At 51.3% G+C, this 22,986-nt stretch overlaps 6 protein-coding genes across 6 annotated transcripts; 2 read left to right on the forward strand and 4 right to left on the reverse strand.

Moving 5' to 3' along the window:
• Positions 1-525: 525 nt before the first annotated feature.
• Positions 526-2,049, reverse strand: N7496_004343 (uncharacterized protein; the record flags this gene model as incomplete). Its single annotated transcript, XM_056697274.1, has 1 exon — positions 526-2,049. The coding sequence occupies one exon, from the start codon at positions 2,047-2,049 to the stop codon at positions 526-528; it is 1,524 nt and encodes a 507-aa protein (XP_056559486.1).
• A 5,022-nt stretch (positions 2,050-7,071) lies between these two features.
• Positions 7,072-8,239, reverse strand: N7496_004344 (elongation of very long chain fatty acids protein; the record flags this gene model as incomplete). The annotated part of the gene is made up of 3 exons (XM_056697275.1): positions 7,072-7,415; positions 7,479-7,761; positions 7,832-8,239. 3 exons carry the CDS (start codon positions 8,237-8,239, stop codon positions 7,072-7,074), a joined length of 1,035 nt encoding a protein of 344 aa, XP_056559487.1.
• A 1,749-nt stretch (positions 8,240-9,988) lies between these two features.
• Positions 9,989-10,845, forward strand: N7496_004345 (cytochrome c oxidase subunit VI; the record flags this gene model as incomplete). Its single annotated transcript, XM_056697276.1, has 4 exons — positions 9,989-10,179; positions 10,349-10,394; positions 10,543-10,660; positions 10,727-10,845. The coding sequence occupies 4 exons, from the start codon at positions 9,989-9,991 to the stop codon at positions 10,843-10,845; spliced, it is 474 nt and encodes a 157-aa protein (XP_056559488.1).
• An 856-nt stretch (positions 10,846-11,701) lies between these two features.
• N7496_004346 (glycosyltransferase family 15 protein) lies at positions 11,702-13,121 on the reverse strand (the record flags this gene model as incomplete). Its single annotated transcript, XM_056697277.1, has 4 exons — positions 11,702-11,858; positions 11,917-12,535; positions 12,636-12,899; positions 12,980-13,121. The coding sequence occupies 4 exons, from the start codon at positions 13,119-13,121 to the stop codon at positions 11,702-11,704; spliced, it is 1,182 nt and encodes a 393-aa protein (XP_056559489.1).
• A 211-nt stretch (positions 13,122-13,332) lies between these two features.
• N7496_004347 (uncharacterized protein) lies at positions 13,333-16,017 on the forward strand (the record flags this gene model as incomplete). The annotated part of the gene is made up of 2 exons (XM_056697278.1): positions 13,333-13,407; positions 13,465-16,017. The coding sequence occupies 2 exons, from the start codon at positions 13,333-13,335 to the stop codon at positions 16,015-16,017; spliced, it is 2,628 nt and encodes an 875-aa protein (XP_056559490.1).
• Positions 16,018-16,827: 810 nt separating this feature from the next.
• N7496_004348 (phosphoribosylformylglycinamidine synthase) lies at positions 16,828-20,910 on the reverse strand (the record flags this gene model as incomplete). Its single annotated transcript, XM_056697279.1, has 1 exon — positions 16,828-20,910. The coding sequence occupies one exon, from the start codon at positions 20,908-20,910 to the stop codon at positions 16,828-16,830; it is 4,083 nt and encodes a 1,360-aa protein (XP_056559491.1).
• Between the last annotated feature and the right edge of the window lie 2,076 nt (positions 20,911-22,986).

A 22,986-nucleotide genomic window follows, 5' to 3' on the forward strand; every position in this document is an offset into this window, starting at 1 on the left:
CTCCGCGCCGAGGTATCCACTAGAAAGCGCGGTCCAAACACTTGATGAAGGTTTAATTAGATAAACATTATCCAGCCCGAAATTTGAGGGACGAGGGTTTCCGGGATTGCGTTCGGTATGAGTTGAAGGCGAGACAAGTCGTGGAAATGATATTCCCGTCTTCGAGGAAAGGAGAATGAGCGAGCAGGGGGGGAAGAAGAGAAGATGAACGCCAGGAACCCGAGCAAATTCGAGCGGGAAAACGCGCCCATAACGAGGAGTAATAAATCAAATCAAATCAGAGAACCGCCGAAGAAACTCCAGAAACAAAATAAATGAAAAGGTTGATCGGAATCCGAAAGATAGCCCGAGAGATGAGACTAGAGCTATCCAGGGAGACGATTCAAAGGGCCTTTAGAAAGAAAAGACACTTTCAAAACGCCATTGCAGAAAACAAAAGATCCGCCCATAAAAACCATTACCGAATTAGATATACCTCATACCAAGGAAAAAAGATAAAGTGTAAATCAAAACGAAAAAAGGAAATTAGGCCTTTGTAAAAGACTTTTTGCCCAGCTTCAAGCCCATGAACTTCCGTCCACCGGGTGCAGCACTATTATGCCTTGCATGGCGGCGTTGGCTCGTTTTGCGGACAAGATGGGAATCATAGTTCATCGCTGTCAGGGGCATCTGGCTCTGACTCCCCGAGGCGGGCATGGGAGGTGCAGAAGTTAGACTGTTCGCGGCATCCATTTCCGAGCGGAGACTGCTCATGGAGTGGATGCTGGAAGTTTCCGAGTGCTTGCGTGTCATGCGGCGCATCATTGGGGATCGTTGGGAGAGGATGTTGGATACGCTGTGCTTTGAGCTGGTGTGGCCGCGTTTCGGGGGCTGGGACTGAGTCGGGGGCTGGTGGGTGGGTGGTGGGGAGGAGGCGTAGGAGACTGGGCTGCAGGTGCGAGAAAGAAGGGATCCGGCTTCGCTGTAGTGATCTGGGATATAGCCCAGATCTGATGGGAAGGGGGAGGCTGGGCGAGATGCAAAGGAGGGTACACTGCTGTTGCTGTTGCTGCGGATGGAGGCTGGTCGACGGCCTGGTTCCGTGGGGCGTCGTGGTCGTGCGTTAGGCATGGCTGGGAAGGACTTCTCGGCACCGGAAGTGCGTGGTCGTGGGCGGTACATTGATTGTGGCCTGATGCGTGGGGATGGGGGTAGGAATGGGACCACTGGAATCTCGGAGACGCGGTTGATGGTTGCGCTTTGGAGAGGACGGGGCGTGTCGTCGTCTGTAATGGGCATAGCAGGTGTCGTGCATGTAGATTCATCTGAAGAAGACTCGGAATTCTCGGTGTCATTTGATGAAGTCTTGATCTCGGTCAGCCGTGGGACCTCGAGCCCGTTTTCGAATCTTCCATCGAATATACGGGACTCGCGGTCTCGAGGGTTTCCCCTTGTGCGAGACCGGTTGAGTCGAGATCTGGAGTTCTTAGAGCGCGAGCCTAGAGAGTTGATGAACACCAAGGTTGGTCGAGCTGGTGGCTCCATCATAGTGATCTTCTTGGCAATCTGGATCTCCGCGTTTTCCACAGAGAAGATAGACGATGGCGAGGATGAGCGAGACCGAACGTTGGTCGTGGTCGGGGGAGTATTAGGGGAGACATAGATTGTGGGCTGCAAGAAGAGACTCGATGCAAGCGGAGCAGGACTATCTGGAGAAGGCAGTTCCAATACCAGGTCTTCTTCAGGGTCGAAAACGTAGGCATCCTCCACGAAACTAACATCGCTGTTTCGCTTCACGGTGTCCATGGAGACGGGGCGTTGTCGCTTAGCTCCACGATATGGTGCCAGCAACTGCTCCTCTCGGTCAGAGTCGGGATCATCATGCGAGTTCTCGTCGGCACTGATATCAGAGTCGAACGTCCCGGCTCGCTGAGAGCCTGTCAAAGGTGGGATAAAGTCGTGGCCGCCAGCGTCCGATTCGGAAACATCTTCTTCATCTGATTCGTAACGCTTCTGAAGGCTTTGCCGGCTCAGACGGTGCAGAGACAGAGCAGTAGTAGGCTCGTACATGTTGACGATGTTGTTTGAGAAAGATCAACCCCAGGTTTCAATCACAGTATGGTTCATGCAAGAGTCGGACTGTTCCAGACAGGGCAGGAGTCTTAGGAAGCGAATAATTAGATCAGATCAGGGAGAAACCAGCCCGCAACGAAGGAAACAATTAAGCAAAGAAATGTGACACGACAGTATCCTTTATCAAGGTAAGCACGTAGAACCCGAGATACAACCTCAGGGAGACGTGCCAGTTCCTTGGACGAATGTCAAATAGGTCCACGAGTTGAGAAACTGTAAAAAGAAGAACCAGTTCCTACTCCTGTAACAGGCCAAGGGAAAGGTCTTTAATATCAAGTGGACCCGTCCAGGGTTGAGAATAGGCACTAGAATGTTGAACAGGGGAGCCGCCCTCGGTTCCTGTCAAGGTCGCCAGGAACAGGAAGTATGAAGAAATAGAAAAAGAGGTCCCACTCTGTCAAGAATCCACCCAGCTTCGCAAGTGCCAAGTGGGAGAAAAGAGAGGGGAAGGGCTTTTTTAGGGCCCATCAAGAAAGGGACGGTGTGTAAAAATCCCTGTCCACGTGTGCCAAAGATGGGTCGGGGGCTTCAATCTAGTTAGTGTCCTAGCATTTTGCTTTTTAGGCTTGGGGTCTTTAGGTCTTGTGTGCAGGAGACTATGCATTACTGTCCAGTGTTTTTTTCCCTGTTTTTTTTCTGTGGTCGGGCATTTTTCTTATTCTTCTTGGTCGAAGTACATACAGTATTGCTGGCATTGCATCTGCAGGACCGTGTAGAACGGCCCTGGATTGGTTGGAAGGGCCCGACTAGTGAAATCATCCAGGGTCGGTAAGCAGTGTGATTGGGATGGGACGAGTTCACCCTTGCATTTGGGACCAGCAGGGACAACAGGGACAACTAGGACGAGCGAGGGTCGTTTCACCATTCGGCGACGCGCACTCTCCGCACACCGTGGCGGGCGCGCGAGGCTGGGAGGAAAAAGCTAAAGCGTGGATGCTGTAACGCCGGAAAAAAATCTGATAGATCAACGTGAGCTGTCGTTGGCTCTGGCCCATGCGCCTAACGCTGGGGCTGCAGCCGGGGTGGATGGAGATTGGTCATGGTGTCCACTACCTAGGTAGCCGCAGGGACTGGCGGCGGCAGCTAGATTGGATTGCTCCATGCACGGTTCAAGGGGAAATAAAATGGGTGTTTTCAAAGAGAGGGAGAGAGGAGGAATTCGGAGGTTCCACCGAAGTGTTGGAAGGGAAAAGGAGAATTTGATAGGGAGCTCGTAGCAGCATTGCGCCGAGGATGCGCCGCTCAGGGTGGTGAGATAGTCTGTACATCACAGAGTACTGTACCAAGTACATCAGCATTTCGCAAAAACGAGCACGGCTCTCGGTACACGGAGTAAGCCGTCCGGATAAAGACGGAGGCGTAGTTGTTGTTTAGTGCGAGCTGAAAGAAAAAAAAGTCCCACCGACCAGCGATCGAGGTTCATTACGAAGCGCCCGTGGTGGAGTGGCCCGACGGTTCACTCCGAATTCCATACAGGAACATACTGGAAAAAAATGGAGACGGCAGTCAGCTAAGAGAGCCTTCGGTCCATTCGGGAATTCTCTAGACTGCCAAGTTAGCCGCCGCTCCAGAAAGGTGGGGCGTCAGGTATAACTCAAACACGCTACCACGAACACTTGGGGCTCCTTGTCTGACCTCGAAACCGTGTCGATCGGTTAGAAGTGGAGCTCGGTTGCAAGATACCGAGAAAATATTAAAGGTCCTGGTCCGCATAACGCGCGGTCCTTGCGAGCCTGGTCTGAGCATCTTAGTGTTGAGTTTAGTTTTGCTGGGGATGATGCCAGGGGGAGGAGGAGAACGAGGAGGCAGGAGGAAAGTTGAGGTCGATTTGGTCAACTGGTTTGGTTTGGACTAGTTCTTCCACCGACCCCCTCCCCCTAGGTTCCTGATCTTCTTGAACTCTAATAATATGGCAATAGATATGGATTGAAGGGCAATTATCCTTCTGTATAGCTAACTAGGGGCAACTTACTGCAATGTGCACTGCAAAAGGCACATCAGGGGTACGGCATGGGAGAGGAGAGGCTGCCCCTACAAAGTATACGATAAATCATCCAAAGTGGATTGGATTGGATTGTAGGATGACAGGGCTATTCACTGTTCTCCTACAGGGAGCATTCTCTTATCTTCAGAAAGTAGGAGTGACTACGGAAATACCGAAGGGGACAAAAACGATAGGAACGGAAGTATACAATTGGTTTACAGGAGATACCTACTGCATCTACTTTCTTACATCCTGTACATTCTGCACAATCCAGCTTTAGTATAGTCACTGTACCTACCCAATTAGTACCTCGATAAACCCTCTCCCAGCCTCGATAAACCAACAAAGACCACTTTCTCCTTACATACGACCATCACCACGAATCGGCGAATTCTCCCCTCCCCAAACGATTTCCATCTCCCCACCGACACTCGGGCCAAGCTCCGGCCACTCTTCGGCGCTATCGTTTTATTTATTTATAGACTTCTAAGCACGGAGGACGGAATTTCAATATGAAAAGAGATAATAGTCCACACCTATGACATCTATCACCTGCAACCCTGCCAATCCATACAGTAATCCCGTCGCACCGTCGACGCCATAGTCCAAACCATTTCGACGCCATTCCCCCGTTGCAGAATATGTATACCCACTTCAGGCAAGGAACTCCGGTGCTAGTGCGGATCCTCATTGCTGGAAATATGCTTACCTTGGGGGATGAGAACGAGAGCCGTTTGAAAGTGAAACGCTGGGAATAAGAGCTTGGCTGGTTATGACATAGTCGTGGCTTATCTAGGCAAGTACAGTACAAGTCTGCGAACTACAATAACTCGAGAGTCGTTTCGAAACACACCATCCCCCTTTCCCTTTAACTTCAAGGAACTAGATGCCAGAGCTCCTGCTTCTGACAGCGGCGTGGCTCCCCGCTCAAGTTTCGTGGCTTGTTCTTAGCTTACCGTTTGCTCAACGGTAGGGGTTCTATACAATTCAAGCGCCGGTCATCAACCCAATGCAGTCCTGTTGATCCGGGTTTATTTCCGGCCGGACAAACTACGCCAGGAAATAAGCCTGTTACAGATAGAATGTCACAGCGAGACGCTGTCCATGTTATTTTTTATCGTGGTTTCTTTTTGAAATTCGGCCGGTTTGTATAGAAAGAGATATGCGCCGGGCATCTGGACCGCGCCAGGCGCCCACGCTTTCCATGTCGTTCACTTGGCAATCCGTCTGGGACCTGCTAGTCATTTTCTTTTCTTCCCTTTCTGCGTGCCTCCTATCTTCTAGGACTGAATGTTATCTCTACTTTCGTCGAGGGATGCCTCGGGACCTGCATGTAGGTTGTGGACCTTTTGGTCTGACCAAAGCATGGCTTGTACGACACGCAAGGCGCTCGTCCAACTTCTGAACTCACCAGTCTGTAATATGGTAGGAAATCAATCTTGGAATGCTCCTCGGTGCCAGGTAATAAGCTACTGTCCATCGATTATTGACTATTGACCGGAGGCGATAACGCTGGCAATCAAGAATGAATTATTGAATATTCCCCGGCCACCTTTTACATAGTGCCAAGTTATTGATCGACCTGTCAATGCTGCACTATTCTCCACCTCGTTGAGTTTATAGCTCCCATGCTTCCGGTGGCAGGTACATAACGCAATCATTATTGATCACGCCATGCGCCAGATAATCATCCCCTTTCAAACCAAGCCACCAGCCATCTTGCAAATCCCAGAGGTAAGTGCGTCAAACTCAACTCAACACCCTAAACGCATTCCCTCAAGCAATACGCAACACCCACATATTCACGTCTACCTTTCTCTAACACGTCAAAGTGTAGGTAATAACGATCGACCCTCGGCGACATACCAGCTCACGACCTGTCACTTCCGTGGCGTTGCTCGTACCCCGTTACACAAGCCATCCACATCTGCATGGATCGACAGGCCCGGTTAGTACCTGCATAACCATAGAATCCACCTATGTGATGCTGCACATTTAACATGAACGGGCACATATGGTTGTCCCCTCAACGGTTGGAGTGTTTATTGTGGTGCGCTGGACGCGACATTCTCTCCGAGATCAGGCGTGGTAGATGCTGCCCGATGGATCTGATGAGAGATTTACCTCCGAGGTGCGTTGATGTATGCTTGGGGTTATCTTGACGTGTCGATTGTCTGGTGCAGATGCTGCAGGAGATGATGGTGCATGCACGTCGATCTTGGGAAGGGCAAGGACTCGCTCTCATATCAAAGCTGACTGGAGCCGTGCAACGAGTTCGTCCTTGCTTTTTTGCTCTTGGGAACTTGACCATTGCTTTCTCGCAGGATGGTCCAGAGTACGGGAGGTCTACACGACGGACTGAATCGCGCAACTGATTACATTTAGCATGATATGTGGAACTAGCATCTATAAGTACTTTACTGACACAGAACAGAGAAAAGCAATTGGGAAAAATGGCCTGCCGCCAGCAGACTGTGCGGGTGATAATGACAAACATGAACAGAAGAAGGGAAAAAGAAAAAGGACATTATAGAATACAGCCAGGAACAACCAGGGACTGCCCGACAGTCTCCCTTCCCAGATGAAATGAAAAGTTCAGTAATAAAGGGTGGAAGTTCCCCTTCGTCCGCTGCCGGCATCACCATTGCGCCTCCACAACCCGGGCTGCATCGATCATCAGGCCGGGCCTCATGAAAAGGTCATTCATTAAAACAAGTATAGAGTGAATCACCAGCAAGCAATCACACCACTTCTGCTTTTTTCTGATCTTGCTTGCTCTTCCTCTTCGTCAAGGTGCAAATATGTTCGAGGAATTTTTTCGAAAATTCGTCATGTGAGAGATGAACTGGGGTTGTTCGGCTCACAACACTCAAAAACTCAGGATGATACTCATCCTCATACACAACTCCACAATCTCACTCAACTGGGTACTCTGAAGACACGGTCAAATGTCTCCATCATGGGCAAGTGCCCATTTAAGCCTTGCGAGAGCGAGTGACGGGGCCGTTGGAGCGGCCAGTCGAGCTAGCAGAGCCGTTGGAGCCCTTGGCGCTGCCGTTGGAGTGACCGGCGGGGGAGGGGACCTCGAAGTTCTTCATGTCGATGAGGGACTTCTTGCCAGTGTTGCTGCGAGGGCGGCCAACCTTGGCGGCCTTGTTGTAGGTGGCAATGTAGAAGGAGATGAAGAGCAGCAGGTAGGAGGTAATGATACCAATACCAGCGAAAGCAGCGAACTCCTCACCGGCGCACTGGCCCATGTTGGGAGCCCAGGGGAAGTAGGCGGAGGAGAAGTAGGTGTAGGAGGCGAAGTAGATGAAGCCTAGAAGTGATATGCATTAGTCCCCGGGGTCTTGTAAAGTGCACATAGAGTCCAAGAACTTACCGAGATCAATGACGAACTGGACGATCTGCAGCATGGTAATGTACTTCTTCCACCAGATGCGGATACCACGGGCACTCTGGAAGTAGTACCAGTACATGACGACGTGGACCAACAGGTTGATGGTGATGGGGACCCATTGCACAGCGGTCAGGCCGATCAGCTGGGTGTAGCAAAGCAGGGCAGTGGCACCGTGGTGGTAGGTGTGGAGGAAGGTCAAGGGCTTCTTCTTGAGGACAAGGAAGACGGTGTCCAGGAGCTCGACGTATTTGTTGATGTAGTTCAGCTGCGCAGCGAAAGAGCGGTTAGTCACGTCAATACTTGAAGTGTTTTGCGCATCTCGATGCGACACTTACGTAGTAGAGGATGATCAAAGGCTGAGTCCATCCACCGCGGTGATCGCAAATGGAGTAGAAGACACCGTGGCGCACAATGGTGGGCAGGAGCTGCTCAACAAACAAAGCCAGGAGGATGGCGCTGATGGCGGTCAGGACGAAGTTGTGGATCATGAACAGAGTGTTCAGCTTGAAGGCGGGGAAGTTCTTCATGACCTCACGGCCACCGAAGATGATGATGTAGTAGGTAACCAGCATGGTCGCGGTCTCCTTGAAGGTGGACATAGGGGTCACGCCCTCGACGAAGTTGAACTCGCTGGCAGGGTAGCCCATGAGCTGCTCGTAGGCCTTGTCAAAGATGGGCCATAGGTGGACGCCAAACGGCCGGTCCAGAGTTGGGACGGGCACTTTCTGAAGGAAGTCGGCCATTGTGTCTATTTGAAGGAAGTAATCCGAAACAAGCCCGAGGAATTTGGCAATTTCGAGTCGCGTTGAAGAAGGCGAGGAGAATTCCCTTGGGGGTGGGTTCAATGGAATATTAAAACAAAATCTCAGGCCACGCAGAGTTTGCGAATTAGGCACAGAGGAGAAGGAGGGATAAGGAATGGAAAGGACCGACGATGAAGGAAAGGAAAAGGGAGGAGGAGAGAGAGAGAGACCAGCGTTACTTTTTGCGTCCGGCGCGTCCGTTGGGTGCCCGATGCGGTTTAGCGTGGCCAGTAAAAGGGGGAAAATCCACCACCCGAGGGCTCCGGAGGGTTTTTGGGGTCCCTGAGGGTCTTGTAGATGACGATTTTTGGGTTCAATGGTTATGAATATTGCAGTTATGAAGTTAGAATGGTCTATTCGATAGTATTTTCCCTTTTACTCTCAAGATATCCGTGGTGGTTGTCGTTGAAGAGTCCGTTTTCAGTCTAATCCGGCAAAACTTTCACATGCGCATAATCAACGGCCAGATGAATGGCCAGGACCAACGAGAAGTAAACACAAGATGGCTGCCTCAGCCCTGGACCTATTGGTGTAAGCGGCTGCTCGAGGGAAATTGCAGATTATTCATCACCAGCATTGTAATCTCTACTCTTTAACGGAGAGTAAAGTAATCAAGTTGGAAATCCACCGGTTCCGTTCGACGATGGGGTTCACAGGGGATAGTGATACACTATTGAAGACCGTTCCACATTGTAGCAACGATCAAGTAGCCGAGGCTGTATTACCCTCGTCCTCGCTAGAGTACTAGACAATGGACTAGGACTGCACTATATACGATAAGGGGGTGCATAATTTATAGTCTTGAAGGATCATCTCCACAAGTCAATCCAAGACTGGCTTTCCTCGGTTGGGTATCGATCTATAGAAAGCCACCCCCATACAGAACAGAACTTCTCTGCCTCAGGCTGTCACCCACCGAAGGACAGACAAGTTACAGTTTGACTTGTACAACCATGCTGTACAATGGTTACCAATGAACATCAAAACAGATAATTCATGATACCATAGATCTATAGGCATCAATGCTTTTATCCATGCTCCGTTGGGGAACATTTCTAGTTACATAGATCGGGATTTCCGCACTGCGACCGGATCTATATTTGTAAAAAACGGATATTAATTGGGTCAGGGACTGACTAAATTATGTATCTCTATAGATGTGCCTTGATGTTGTACTTTCCAATTCATTTTTAAAGGGGGGTCTTCAAATGTTATTCGATGCTATACTGCTAGATCCATAGATGTTCTGTATATATATCTGCGCCCACTACCAATGACGGTTCCGAGTGTTGCCAAAACCGGGTACACATGGTATCGGGCACTTTATATAGCTCTGCTATACAGCGCATTATCACAAAACCCGGACAATCCATAACCATGATAGTAGAATCTAATATCCTACTTTATCATCACTTCTATATACTTTCCTAGCTACATCCTTACGGACTTTATGCTTGATGACACCCACTCTCGGGATGACGGGACCAACCAACCAATCAGAACCTCCATAATCCAAACTGCCCCATGACTAATACCGTTTCCTTGCTGCCTCAGGCCACAAAACACCACACCACCCGCAAAATCCAGCCGGGCTAACACGACTCTCTTCGTTCCTCCTCCCTTCCCCGTCTCCATCCACTCTCGCCTCAACCACCGTCCATTGACTCGGTCCAGCACCTCCACTCCGAAATGTCCTCTCTGTCCATCTTCCGCATCGCGACGCGCGCCGTCCGCCCTGCCAGCTTCGTCCGAGCTCCGATCGTCCGTTCCCGGGTGCAGACCCCAGTCACTCTGGCTGCTGCCCGCACCGCCAACTTCGGTACCACCCGTATGCTCCGCTCTGGCCACGAGGATGAGACCTATGAGGAGTTCTCTGCCCGGTACGATTGATCTTGCGACCCATTGGCTTCGTCGGAACCCGGGGAGAAAAGCGAACTGAAGGACGGGGGGAACTCTGCGCTGCTAGGCGCAGGGTCGCCGAGTCCTGCATTTTCTGCTTCCAGCCGTCTTTAAGGAATCGGGTATACTGACTGTGTGTGTCAATTGCAGTTTCGAGAAGGAATTCGACGGTGTCCAGGATGTTTTCGAGCTCCAGGTAAGATCCACCTGCTTTTGGGCAGTATCCCGGGAGATGACGGAGGGCCCCCTCCCTCATGCGATATCAACTATCATTCGACTCTCATCTCGACTTTACATTCACATATCTCAATTGAAACACTACTGACTCGTCAATTCTTTCCTAGCGCAACCTGAACAACTGCTTCGCCTACGATCTCGTCCCCTCCGTTGAGGTCCTCAGCGCTGCCCTGAAGGCTGCCCGCCGTGTCAACGACTTCCCCACTGCCGTCCGTGTCTTCGAGGGTATGCGCAAGCCATCCGATGCCAGAATTTACCAATTCAGACCAATCACTAACCCACCTCTTACAGGCATCAAGGCCAAGGTCGAGAGCCCCGACCAGTACAAGCAATACCTCGAGCAGCTCGAGGGTCTGCGCCAGGAGCTGGGCGTTGCTCTCCGGGAAGAGCTGTACCCCCAGGAGGAGTAAATTAGCGTCGCTCATGTTGTCCTACCCCCCCATCATTTCCACCTCACGTCAATTTTCTCTCTCTCCTTCAGTTGTTTACCCACCACCCAACCCTCATGTCAGACACCAATCGGTCGATTGCACAGTTTCCTGCTTTGACCATGGGTGCTCGGACCGGGTAGAAGAGAAAGCTGTATACATATTTTAGAGATCTCTTGTGTTGTTAGTGTTGCTGTTGTTTGGAAAAGGTTCTGCGGTACCTTGACTGGTGCTTTAATCTATCTTCCATCTCCGGTTTACGGCTGCTTACGCGGCAAGTACAATATGCTGTATTTCCACATAACGACTCAGATTGGACATGCAATCTCTTCGCCCAGTCTTTTTGGATGGCTGAGGTGAATAGATGAGAAGAGTATGGCTTTTCAATATCCGTTTTGTGTTTTCTAGTTGCGAGCAAATAAATGTCTTCATACGATTTATATAAGAGAAAAATCGCACGATCTAGCAAGACAAGACAGAAAAAAACACCGGAACGTTGAAAAGACGTAAAAAAACCAAGAAAAGTGGCCATGTGCAATCAATTATAAGTACAGAGAAGACCAGACCCGCCAAAGCTCATTCCATCGAAGACAAGCCCCCGCGGCCAGGAACGTATTTTGTGAAAATAGAAGCGAGAAAGAAGAAAAAGAAAAAGAGACCACAGGAATATCATCAATAGGTATGAGTCCGCTCAAACGCCAGGTACCAAGTCACATCGAAGGGTTCGGGAATATACTCATCGGGTATGAAGAAAAGGTGATGCAAAAGGGGGGTCGAGGTTTTTCATAAAATGGCAGCCCAACAGGGAGTATAGATGCGCTGCCACGAGTCTATCAATTTAGTGCGTGCCGACATACTTGAAGTACGTTGGACGGCAGTCCTCCTTGGCGAGGAAGTCTGCGCCAGAGTAGAATTGACCGGGTGTGCAGCCGGAACACTTGGGTGAGTTGGGGCAGTTGTAGTAGGGGATGTGGTTGTATCCGATGTCACGGAACCTAGATGAAGATTGTAAGTAGGGGATGAGTATAGCCTTGGAAAAGGGAAAGAACTTACCAGTGCACATCTGCGGCGTCGGCGAACAGACCGACACCCAAGGAGTGGACTGGCGCATCGCCCCAGCGCTCGTAGAAGAAACCACCGGCACGATCCAGGTGCTGGAAGTAGGACTCGTACTTGTCACCACGGAAGAAGTCCAGGTCACCAATCTCAAAGTTGGACCAGAAGTGGCAGGTGGAGTAGCCATTGGCGCCCTCGGTATGCTCGGGACGGGCCTGGTCGTCGGTAATCCACTCCCACATGTTGTTCTTACTCAGGTATGAGGGATTCGCTGCCAGGAACTTGCGGGTCTCGGGCCAGAGGGTCTTGATGGTCTGCGGGGCATCGTACAGGTTGATGGTGAAACCGTAGGTCTTGTTGTTATCCTCCATGTAGCGGAAGACGTCATAGTCGACATTGCAGAAGAATTGGACCTTGGGCTCGATACGCCAGTAGTAGCGGTACTTCTCGAGGGCCGGGTGCTTGTAGAACATGCCGCTGTTCCAGCGGCACATCTGGTGGTAAGAAAGCTTGGAGGCGTACTGGATGTTCTCCTCCTCTAGGATCTTGGCGGATTCGCGGAAGAGATCCTCGCTGATCCAGCTGGGCATATCCCAGTGTTCCTTGGGGACCAACTCTGTAGCGGAGCACAATTGTTAGCGATGTACATTCATTTCCCCACTTCCCCACTGAGTAGACAATGACCAAACGTGATCAAGCGCTTCGGAGATGCGTACCGTATTGAATCTTGGCCTTGGTGACGGCCTGGGTCTTCTGCTTAAACTCCTCGGAGAAAGGCTTGTCGTTGAAGAAGATATAGGGATAGTTGAACTTGCTGTTCCATGTGCGCTCGAGATCGCGCATGGTGTTGATCAGCTCGTAGAGTTCCTCGTTACGGACGAGGGAGATGAGGGCGGCATTGGTGCGAGCGGACTTCTCGCTATCGGGGGCATAGTCGTGGTCCTCGGAGCGCCATAATTCCCCGGCGGGTTCACCGGTGGCTGTTGAGGGGATCAGTATCTTGCGCCTTAAGAAGGTGGTTGATCTTGAATCTTGAAGAATTGCGGGAGTGGCAACGCACGATCTAGTAGGGGATCCCGGGTCATGCCGTGGACCAACTTGGAGGAAGGCTTGTCCGAGCTCTGGTTGAGCTGGAAAACCAGGAAGAGAGTAAGTAGAATACATGCTGCACCCAGCATGCGAATGGGACGTGCAATCGCCATGGTGTAAAGTTGGAGAGAGTAGGTGAAAGGGGGCAAGTTGGTCAAAAAGGGCCAGAAGCGCCTTCACTTCAGCCCGCGCCGCCTTTGCCCCTTGAGGTTTAGCGCCCGCACCACCGCGCGTCCAGTTGGCTTTCGTCTCCATCTTTTTATTAGAGAGTCCGCGTCGATCATATCTGATCACATCGACTGGCCCGGCCCATTGACCATCACCATGGCACTGGCGGCCTTGGGCTCGTTGACAGACGAGCTCATTACTGCCGTTGCCAAAATTACCCCCGAGCAAAAGGTAAATACAACCTCATCACATTGCTTGGATCGAACATGTATTGATTGCGCGTTCTAGGATTCACCGCGCGTCCAAAGTATCAAGCGCCGCGTAGAAGCTGCACTACGCCCTGGTACACATGGCCGAATTAATCAATTCGAAGTGGCCCGCCAGTTAGAGGGCCTCGAGGAGAAATTCCAGGTCTTGAATCGAGACGAGCTGGCAGCAGCTCTCCGTAGCCGCCTTGCTGAGTTACAGGGTTACCCAAATGCATGGCATCCCGAAATTCTGAGCTTGCTGGTGCAACTATCAGATCGCCCGGCCCAATTAACAAATCTTGATCGATTGGTGACTCCGCTCAAAGCGAATCAAGCCCCCGAGCAGCCGTTGTCATGGGCGGATCTCGATACTGGCGGGGCTGCATTCAGTGACGAAGATATCTGGGAAGATGTCGACTTTGCCCCTAGCTCCTCAGACGATGACTTTGCTTCTGTTACCAGTGAGGTCTCCCTCACGCGGGGACCGCCTCGAACACCATCTGCACCGGAACAAAACTACGTGATCCCGGCCGAGGTATTCGTGTCAGGGGAAGATGAAGACCTCATTACCGCCATGGAGAAGGCCCAGTTCTGGAAACCTGAAAACAAACCTCCAATTCCTCGAGGAAAAGAGGAAGCCTCTTGTCCTATCACCGAACTTCAATTGGCCAGAGAAACGATCTTCATGCTCCAAGGCTTACCAACGTCGATCTTCTGGCGCCTCGAGAATAATATTGAAGTGGACCGCAGCTATACACTCGCGCACTCGTCCCACACGGCGCTTTTATCACTACTGAAGTTCTTTACCGAAACTGGCTCAAAGATTGATGCACTGCGGCGGTTCACCGAAGCCCCGCAGTCTATCGCTTACATGCAGACGTTTTGCCGAGGCGTCGAAGACCGCCTGCGCGAGTTTGATGGGTTTCTCTGTAAGGTACAATGTAGCTATCTTTCTGCGGGCTCCATTGTCAGTATCCTTCAATTGAGTGATGATGTTCGCCAGTCGTCGCATCAATTGCTGCTCTTATCCGACTTGGTTTCAAAGGCCGAGACGAATTCGACAAATCAACCAATGCGTTGTCTCGACCTATTATACAATCTAGTATGCATGACGGAAGCTCTGGGTGACGAAGAAACCTCAAGAGCACTAGCAACCTTGTTCTTTTCATGCTTCAAAACCTATACACGCTCAATTCAACTTTGGATGGAATCTGGACAAGTGGATCCCCTTGACGCTGCCTTTTTCGTCAAGCTGAAGAGTGACAGCGGTGATTTGCGGACTTTGTGGCATGACTGGTACGAGATTGACGAAGGCTACCAAGGACAGAATATTCCCCAATTCTTGGAACCGAGCCTGCTCAAGGTCTTCACTACTGGCAAGAGCTTGGTCTTCTTGCGCCACCTGAACGCGCTTCCAGACCGTTCCGAGTCAGCCACAAGGACAGACACGATATTCGACGATGTCTATTCCGAGTCGACATATACGGCTCTTCCATTTTCTGCGCTAGTTGAGTCTGCATTTGACCGCTTGGTAGATCTCAACCACTCGGCCAGCGCGGGCTTGCTACGAACTGAACTTGACGAACAGTGTGGACTTTGGGTGTCTTTTGATGCCCTTCAACATGTCTACCTTGGCCAAGATCTCAGCATTATTGGCATGATCGATGCTAAAATCTTCGAACTGATGGACCGTGGCCGGTCCTGGGATGATAAATTCCTCCTTACCGAGGTGACCAGGTCCGCGTTCAGCGCAATGTCTACTATGGACTTGTCAAGACTGGTCGTGCGATCACATGGCTCTTCCTCCCGTGATTCTCAGAGCCTTGCAAGAACCGTCGATATCCTCGAAACCATCTCAATCGACTACGTTCTTCCGTGGTCTGTCGCAAATATCGTCACCCAAGACGCGATTCACATCTACCAACGAGTCTCGACATTTCTTATGCAGATACGCCGCGCAAAGTATGCACTTGTCAAGCAGCGCTTGCGAGATGGGCATGCCGCTGAAGCAGATGACCGCGCTCTGGTCCACAGTCTCCATCACAACTTGTTGTGGTTCATTGATACCCTCTACGCACATCTTACCTACCTAGTCATATCAACCGCAAACCAATCTCTACACCAAGCTCTCTCCAATGCTGAAGACGTGGATGCCATGATCGCCGCACACGACTCATACATATCATCACTGGAGACCCAGTGCCTACTATCCGAAAATCTCTCTCCAATCCACGAGGCTATCATCAACCTCCTGGATCTTTCCATCCACTTCGCGGATCTACAAACTGTCCACACAGCCGAAGAAGGGATGTTTGACCAAGGCGACGCCAGCATGCTGAATACACTACGGCGAAGGAAGAGTGACGAAGATGATTCGGACTCGGACTCAGATGAAGATAATGACTTTGAGCATGAGCAAACATTGACCATCTCATTCCGTGATTCGCCATATGATCTGCAGATGCGAAATGTAAAACGCCAATATGACCATTTGATTACCTTTGTTGCGGATGGGCTGAAAGGTGTTGCTCGTGCTGATGGTCTGCCTAGCTGGAATATTCTGGCGGAGCGTCTGGAATGGAGGAAAGGTTGACTGATAGCTTGACCCTAAAGAAATCTGAAGCCCCGAGAGGGTTACAGTACAGGGCGGATGGAAATTAATGAATTAATGATCCATTTTATACCATTTATGCGGTTTTCTATTCGATTTATAAGGCCCTTCTTATGTACTAGTATCGAGGGTAGATTACTTTCCTATCAACATTGAGGAAGGCCTACCTCTTTTAACATCTTTTTATCGACACCTTTTCTTCGACATCTCTTCTTGATTGATTTGTGTAAGGATTGAAGAAAAAATAAACCGGTCAATCCGCTCACGCTTACCTCTAGTTATAAACAAAGCTATATGTATTAATCTTGGTAGACTTCAAAGACCTAGGTTGATTAAATCTTTTTCTTAGCCTAAGATTTTGCTTGTGTAAAAGGGCCCCTTACCCCCTCCCGTCTTTGGAAGCTTTTACTAACTCAGATCCGAAGATTCGTCAACTCCCTCTATACATGTATGCCCAACCCGGAGTTGAGCTTGTATTCTATAGCTGGGAAAAACGCTCTTGATGATTTCTTGATACTGCTACAATCTGTCTCCCGCGACCGAAATTTAAAGAACCATCTTCTTAATGAACTTGAATATTTACTTTGATTTTGGTATATCTAATATCTCATATAGAAGCACTGACAATGGCTTCGAGGCCATGACATTCTTTCAGTTTCGTAAATGCTTTTCAACGCACTAGTTTTTAGCTTCAAACCTTACCACTCCGTAAAACCAGACCAAAAAATAGGAAATATAGACAGAAAGTGGGACAAAAAGACCTCAAAAAGGATCGGGCTTCTCGTCAAGCCCTTAACCAACCCAGCGTCTGGCGCTGAAGAAGATACGGCCCCAAGGACCGATCTCACCCCACTCCTCGGCGTTGGGGGGCAGGTAGCTGGCAATGCCGTTCATGACGGTACGCTCAGGGTGAGGCATGATGGCCAGAACACGGCCGTCGGGGCTGCGCACACCGGCGATACCCTCGGGACTGCCGTTAGGGTTGAAGGGGTAGCGCATGGTCGGCTTGAGGGTAGCGTTGTCGACGTAGCGAACGGGGGCGAGACCCTCGCGGACGAAGTCGGCAGCAGTCTGGCCGGGGGTACCGGCGAACGAGGCGCGGCCTTCTCCGTGGGCAACAGCGATGGGGAAGGAGGAGCCATCCATGCCGTGGAAGAAGACGCTGGGACGCGAAGGATCGGGGTCCGAGATGCGGACCATGGTGACACGACCCTCGTACTGCTCGCTGGTGTTGCGCTCGAAGCTGGGCCAGTTGCGGGCACCGGGGATGAGCTCCTTGACACGCGACAGGAACTGACAACCGTTGCAAACACCCAGGGCGAAGGTGTCGGGACGCTCGAAGAAGGCCTGGAATTCCTTGCGGGTGTTGTCGTGCAGCAGGACGGACTTGGCCCAGCCTTGACCGGCACCGAGCACGTCACCGTAGGAGAAGCCACCGCAGGCGGCGAGACCGGCGAAGCTGGCCAGCGAGACACGGCCGGAGATAATGTCGGTCATGTGGACATCGACAGCGGAGAAGCCGGCGGTGTTAAAGGCAAAGGCCATCTCAGCCTGGCTGTTCACACCCTGCTCACGAAGGATGGCAACGCGAGGCTTGTTGGTGAAGGGAGAGTACTGGGACAGGCTGGTCATGATAGGCAAGCCACGGTCCTTGGGGTCGAAAGTAGGGTTCCACGAGAGACCGGGGTTAGAATCGTCGAGGATGTTCTCGAACTCCTGGTCAGCACACTCGGGGTTATCGCGCATCTTCTGCATGTGGTAGGAGGTCTTGGACCAGGTCTGCTGGAGGTTGGAGCGAGTCTCGCGGTAGACCAGCGAGGCCTTGTGGTAGATGGTCAGGTTCTGCTTCTGCTTCTCCGAGACACGGCCGATCTTGTGGATCAGGCCTGGAGGAGGACCGCAAGTGGCGAAGCAAGAGCGGAACTGAATCTCGTGCTCCTTGCGAACCTGGAAGACAGCACCCAGCTCCTCGTTGAAGAGGGTCTCAACAATGTCCTGGGTCTGGAAGGAAGAGCAGATGTTGTCAATCATGATCTCCACACCGCAGCGACCAGCGAACATCATCTCGGCGAGAGTGGTCAGAAGACCACCGTCAGAACGGTCGTGGTATGCCAGAACAATACCGGCCTCCTGCAACTGCTGGGTAGCATCGAAGAAGTCACGGAAGATTTCGACATCACGGACATCGGGGCAGTCGGTGCCGACCTCGTTGAAGACTTGAGCAAGGGCGGAGCCGCCAAGGGTCTTACGACCGAAGGACAGATCGACAAACATGAGAACAGTCTCACCCACATCCTCCAGGCTGCGGAGAGCGGGGGTCCAAGTCTTGCGGTAGTCACCAACTGGGGCGAAGGCAGAGATGACACACGACATGGGCGCGGTGACTTCCTTGGCCTCGTTAGTGGCCTCGTCCTTCCACTTCATCTTCATGGACATAGAGTCCTTTCCGACGGGAATACTGATGCCAAGCTTGGGGCACAAGTCAAGGCCGATAGCCTCAACAGCCTCATAGATGGCAGCACCCTCACCAGGGTGGCTGCTGGCAGACATCCAGTTAGCAGACAGCTTGACATGGCTAAGGCGGTCGACAAGGTCGGAAGCAGCAATGTTCATGAGAGACTCTGCAACGGCCATACGAGCGGAAGCACCTGGGGAGATCAAAGCCAGAAGAGGCTTCTCACCCATAGCCATGGCCTCACCAGTCTTGACGCCCTGAAGCAGAGAGGTGGCAGTCACGGAGACATCCGAGACGGGGGTCTGCCACTTTCCGACCATCTGGTCACGAGCGGTAAGACCGCCGACGGTACGGTCACCAATGGTGATCAAGAAAGACTTCGAGCCGACAGCAGGAAGAGACAGGACGCGGTTGACAGCCTCGCTGACCAGCTCCACCTTGGACGAAAGCGAAGGGAGATACTTGGTGAGGCTGGAGTCGACAGCAGGCAGCGTCAGCTTGCGCGAGTCGACAGTGCGGGTCATGCGCGGCGGCTTGCCGAACAGCACAGAGAGGGGAAGATCAATGGGCGAAGGATAGTCCTTGGACTCGCGGTCAAGAAGAATGAGTCGCTTCTCCTCCTCGGAGGTACCACCACCTCGGCCGACGACTGAGAAGCCACATCGCTCACGCTGAGCAATAGCAGTGAACTTGTTGATGCTGTCTTCGCCAACAGCCAGGACGTATCGCTCCTGAGCCTCACAACACCAGATCTGCATGGGGCTCATGCTGCGGTCGGCGCTATCGACCTCACGCAGCTCGAACTTGGCTCCCAGACCGGAGTCGTGAATCAGCTCAGGAAGGGCGTTGGAGAGACCACCGGCACCCACGTCGTGAATGAACTTGATAGGGTTGTCATTGCCCATAGCAACACAGGCGTTGATAACCTCTTGGGCTCTGCGCTGAACCTCAGCATTGCCTCTCTGGACACTGGCAAAGTCAAGATCGGCAGATCCCTCACCAGAGGTGATACTAGAAGCAGCACCACCACCGAGACCGATCAGCATAGCTGGGCCACCAAGCACAACAAGGTAAGAGCCAGGTTTGACAACGTCGGGGTTCTTCAGAGCGTGCTGGGGACGAACAGTGCCGACACCACCAGCAATCATGATGGGCTTGTGATATCCACGAACCTCCTTCTGGCCGTTGCCAACATCAATCTCGGTGAGAAGGGTGCGGAAGTAACCACCAGTGCAAGGACGACCGAATTCGTTGTTGTAAGCAGCGCTACCAATAGGAGCTTCCAGCATGATGTCCAAACTGCTCGCAATGTGGTTCGGCTTGCCCACCTCGAGCTCCCAGGGCTGGCGTAGGCCAGGGATCAAGAGATCAGAGACACAGTAACCAGAGAGACCGGCCTTGGGACGGGAACCGCGACCAACCGCACCCTCATCACGGATCTCACCACCGGATCCAGTGGCAGCACCGGGGTAAGGGGAGACGGCAGTGGGGTGGTTGTGAGTCTCGACCTTGGCCAGGAAGTGCACGACTTCCTTGGTGTGGGTCCACTCCCCAGTAGTAGGATCGGGGGCCCAGAATGCAGCGGGGCCACCCTCCAGAACAGCAGCGTTGTCACTGTAAGCACTGACGGTGTATTCAGGGTTCTTCTTGTGTGTGTTGCGGATCATGGCAAAAAGACTGTTCGGCATGGGCTTGCCATCAATCACCCATGAAGCATTAAATTGCTTGTGACGGCAGTGCTCCGAGTTAACCTGAGCGAACATGAAAAGCTCGACATCGGTGGGGTCACGAGCAATGGCACCGTTCGGGCCATAAGCCTCAGCCAAGTAATCAATCTCGGACTCGTCCAATGCAAGACCCAATTCCTTGTTTGCCTCCTGAAGGACTTGCTTGGGAGACTTGTCACCTCCTTGAAGAGAGATGGTCTTAAGAGGAAGACGCTCGTGCTCGGAGAACATGAGCTTCAGATCAGGCTCGTCCTTGCCAATAATCTGAGTCATTCGATCGTGAAGGAGATCCAGGTACCCATCCTTGTACTCCTCTCCTTCCTTGCGAAGGCATGAAACCTTCATACCCCGCTCAATGCGCTTGACAGACTGACGAAGGCCGCAGACCTGGGCGATACCGGTAGCCTGAGAGCTCCATGGCGAGATAGTTCCGGTTCGAGGGAAGACATAGAAGGTATCGAATTGACCGTCATCGGAGGTGAAGGAAGGAGGGATGTCGGTGATGTCGCCATACGTGAGCAGTTGTCCGAGGACGGCACGCTGAGATTGGTCCAGAGGCTGGGAAGTGTGAACGTAGTGAACCCATTGAGCGCGAACATCTTGAACACCCAGGCTCTCCGCGATGGCATGTCCGCGCGAGCGAGAGAACGCCACCGAGCCGGGGATGGCAAGATAAGAGTCGGTGGAAGCCATCGTTAAGAAGACCGATGGGATTGAGGTGAAGTCGATCAGGACCAAGCCTCCCTTGGAATAAAGGAGGAGGAAGGGCTGTGATGCCACTCAAGTATGACTTGAGCAAAGGATTCCCCGCTATGACTCCCTCAACTTTTTCTTGAAAAAATGAGTGGCCCCGCCCTAGGCCGATTGCGGTGGGCTTATCGAAGAGTCACGTGGTGATTACGGGAAAGATGTCCCGTGACTCGAGTCTAACCCGGAGTTTTTTTAGCTTTCCATTACTAGCGCTTTTACATAAGCAAAATTTTAGGCCAAGAAAAGATTTTAGTTGACCTGGTTGAAATCCACCAAGACTAATAATACATAGAGCTTTGTTTACAATGATAATTGACGCGTAAAGATGAGCGGAACCAACTAATTTCTTCTTGCTTTAACCCGGGCTTAGACTCACTAATAAGATGTATTAATCAGAGGTCTCAAAGAGGTCTCAAAAGAGCCAGGACTGGCTTTCTCTATATTAAAGGGAAGATCCTTAGTAAGGGTAATTCACCCTCGACACTATATTATAAAAAGAATATGTATAAACCGAATAGGAAACGACATAAAAGCAGTATAGAATAGATAATGTAATCTATTAATTTCTACACCCTCTGAACTGCTTTTATGACGTTTCTCCAAGTGGTCTTCTCGACCACCTGATCTGATCTCTCCACGACTCCAATTTTTTTCCACGCCCTCACCAACACGCCAAAAATGCCTCATCCACAAACCAAAAGTCACCTAGTTCTTATTCTTGCTCTGAATCGGTGCCTGATATTCCTGGCTGAGGATTGATTTCTGCCGAGTGGGTGAATCAATTCTAGCGGATGGCTACTACCAATCTTCATTCTTGCCAACTACACACTCTCCATAGCGATCAGTCTCTTATCTAATATAGTCTTTCTTTATCCTTTTCCTTCTTAGCATCTTATGGCCCCATTCAGTCCTCAGAAGTGTTCCGGCATCGTGCTCGCGCGAGACGGGTCGGACCGAGCCGAGGCCCCCAAGCTCCACTTTCCCAGGTAGACCATACATATCCTGTACACTTCAAAGGAGATCAAAAGCATGCAGGCATCAGCCCAGTGGCTGGATGAATGCAAAAGGTCTCCGGTCAAAAGCAGGCGTCTGCAGAATCCTGGCCCCTCTAGAAAGCTTGTGAATGTGCTGGGACCCTGATCAAGGATGGAAAGCCAAGTTTGGAGTATATTGATGATCGGAAGACCGAGTTACAGCTATGGCAACTGTCAGCCAGTTAGATATACTGAGACAATAGGCTCACAGCTGTCGATCTCTGCTCACGGCTTTCGGGCCTTTTGGTTGCTCTGCCCGTCTCCCGTCACCTTTCCTTCTCTCTCTCTCTCTCTCTACATAGCCCAGATTGGTTCTACTCAGATCTTCTGCCTCTCGTCTCTTCGAGCATCACCAGTTCACATTTCCAAAACCAATTCGGTAAGAGTGACGATCAGTAAAAGTCGTTGTGCCGGTCATGAGAAATATGGACTAGGGGTCACACAAGGTGCTGCTTAGCGTTAAAGTCTCGGAAGGGATTGGCCTTAATCTCACTCAAGAATGGCTCACTCGCAGTCTTCTTGCTAGGATCTTATCCACCGAAGTCAACATCAAAGCAGGATTTAGAGGCTCTAGTCTTCTTATTTTCACGCTTCCCATAGAGGTCCGGACCATAATGCCGGCTGACGACCCATCGTACAAATTCATCGGACACGTCACCTCTCATATTCTCTTACCCGAACACCAAAGATAACCCCCTTCGTCGGGGTATTCTTGCTGACGCATGCGGGTTGGGGCAGACACTGACTTGTGTCTTCTCTAATTTACAGTCTAGCCCAATATACAGCGGAAAGAAGATGTTGAGGAGCCGAGACCATACCCTGTGGCCTTATTGTTGTTCCCGCACACGTGCTGCTCTAATGGGTCAAGCAGATCGATCAATAATTTAGATCGCGGTTTGAGGTGTTGATTGATTCCTTTTGGGGGGACTCAAACCACATCTCGGACCCTACTCGAAAGCAGCGCACGGTGAGAACAATTGAGGAC

Source organism: Penicillium cataractarum, assembly GCF_028827025.1.
Source record: "Penicillium cataractarum strain IBT 29864 chromosome Unknown utg000002l, whole genome shotgun sequence".
NCBI classification, from domain to species: domain Eukaryota; kingdom Fungi; phylum Ascomycota; class Eurotiomycetes; order Eurotiales; family Aspergillaceae; genus Penicillium; species Penicillium cataractarum.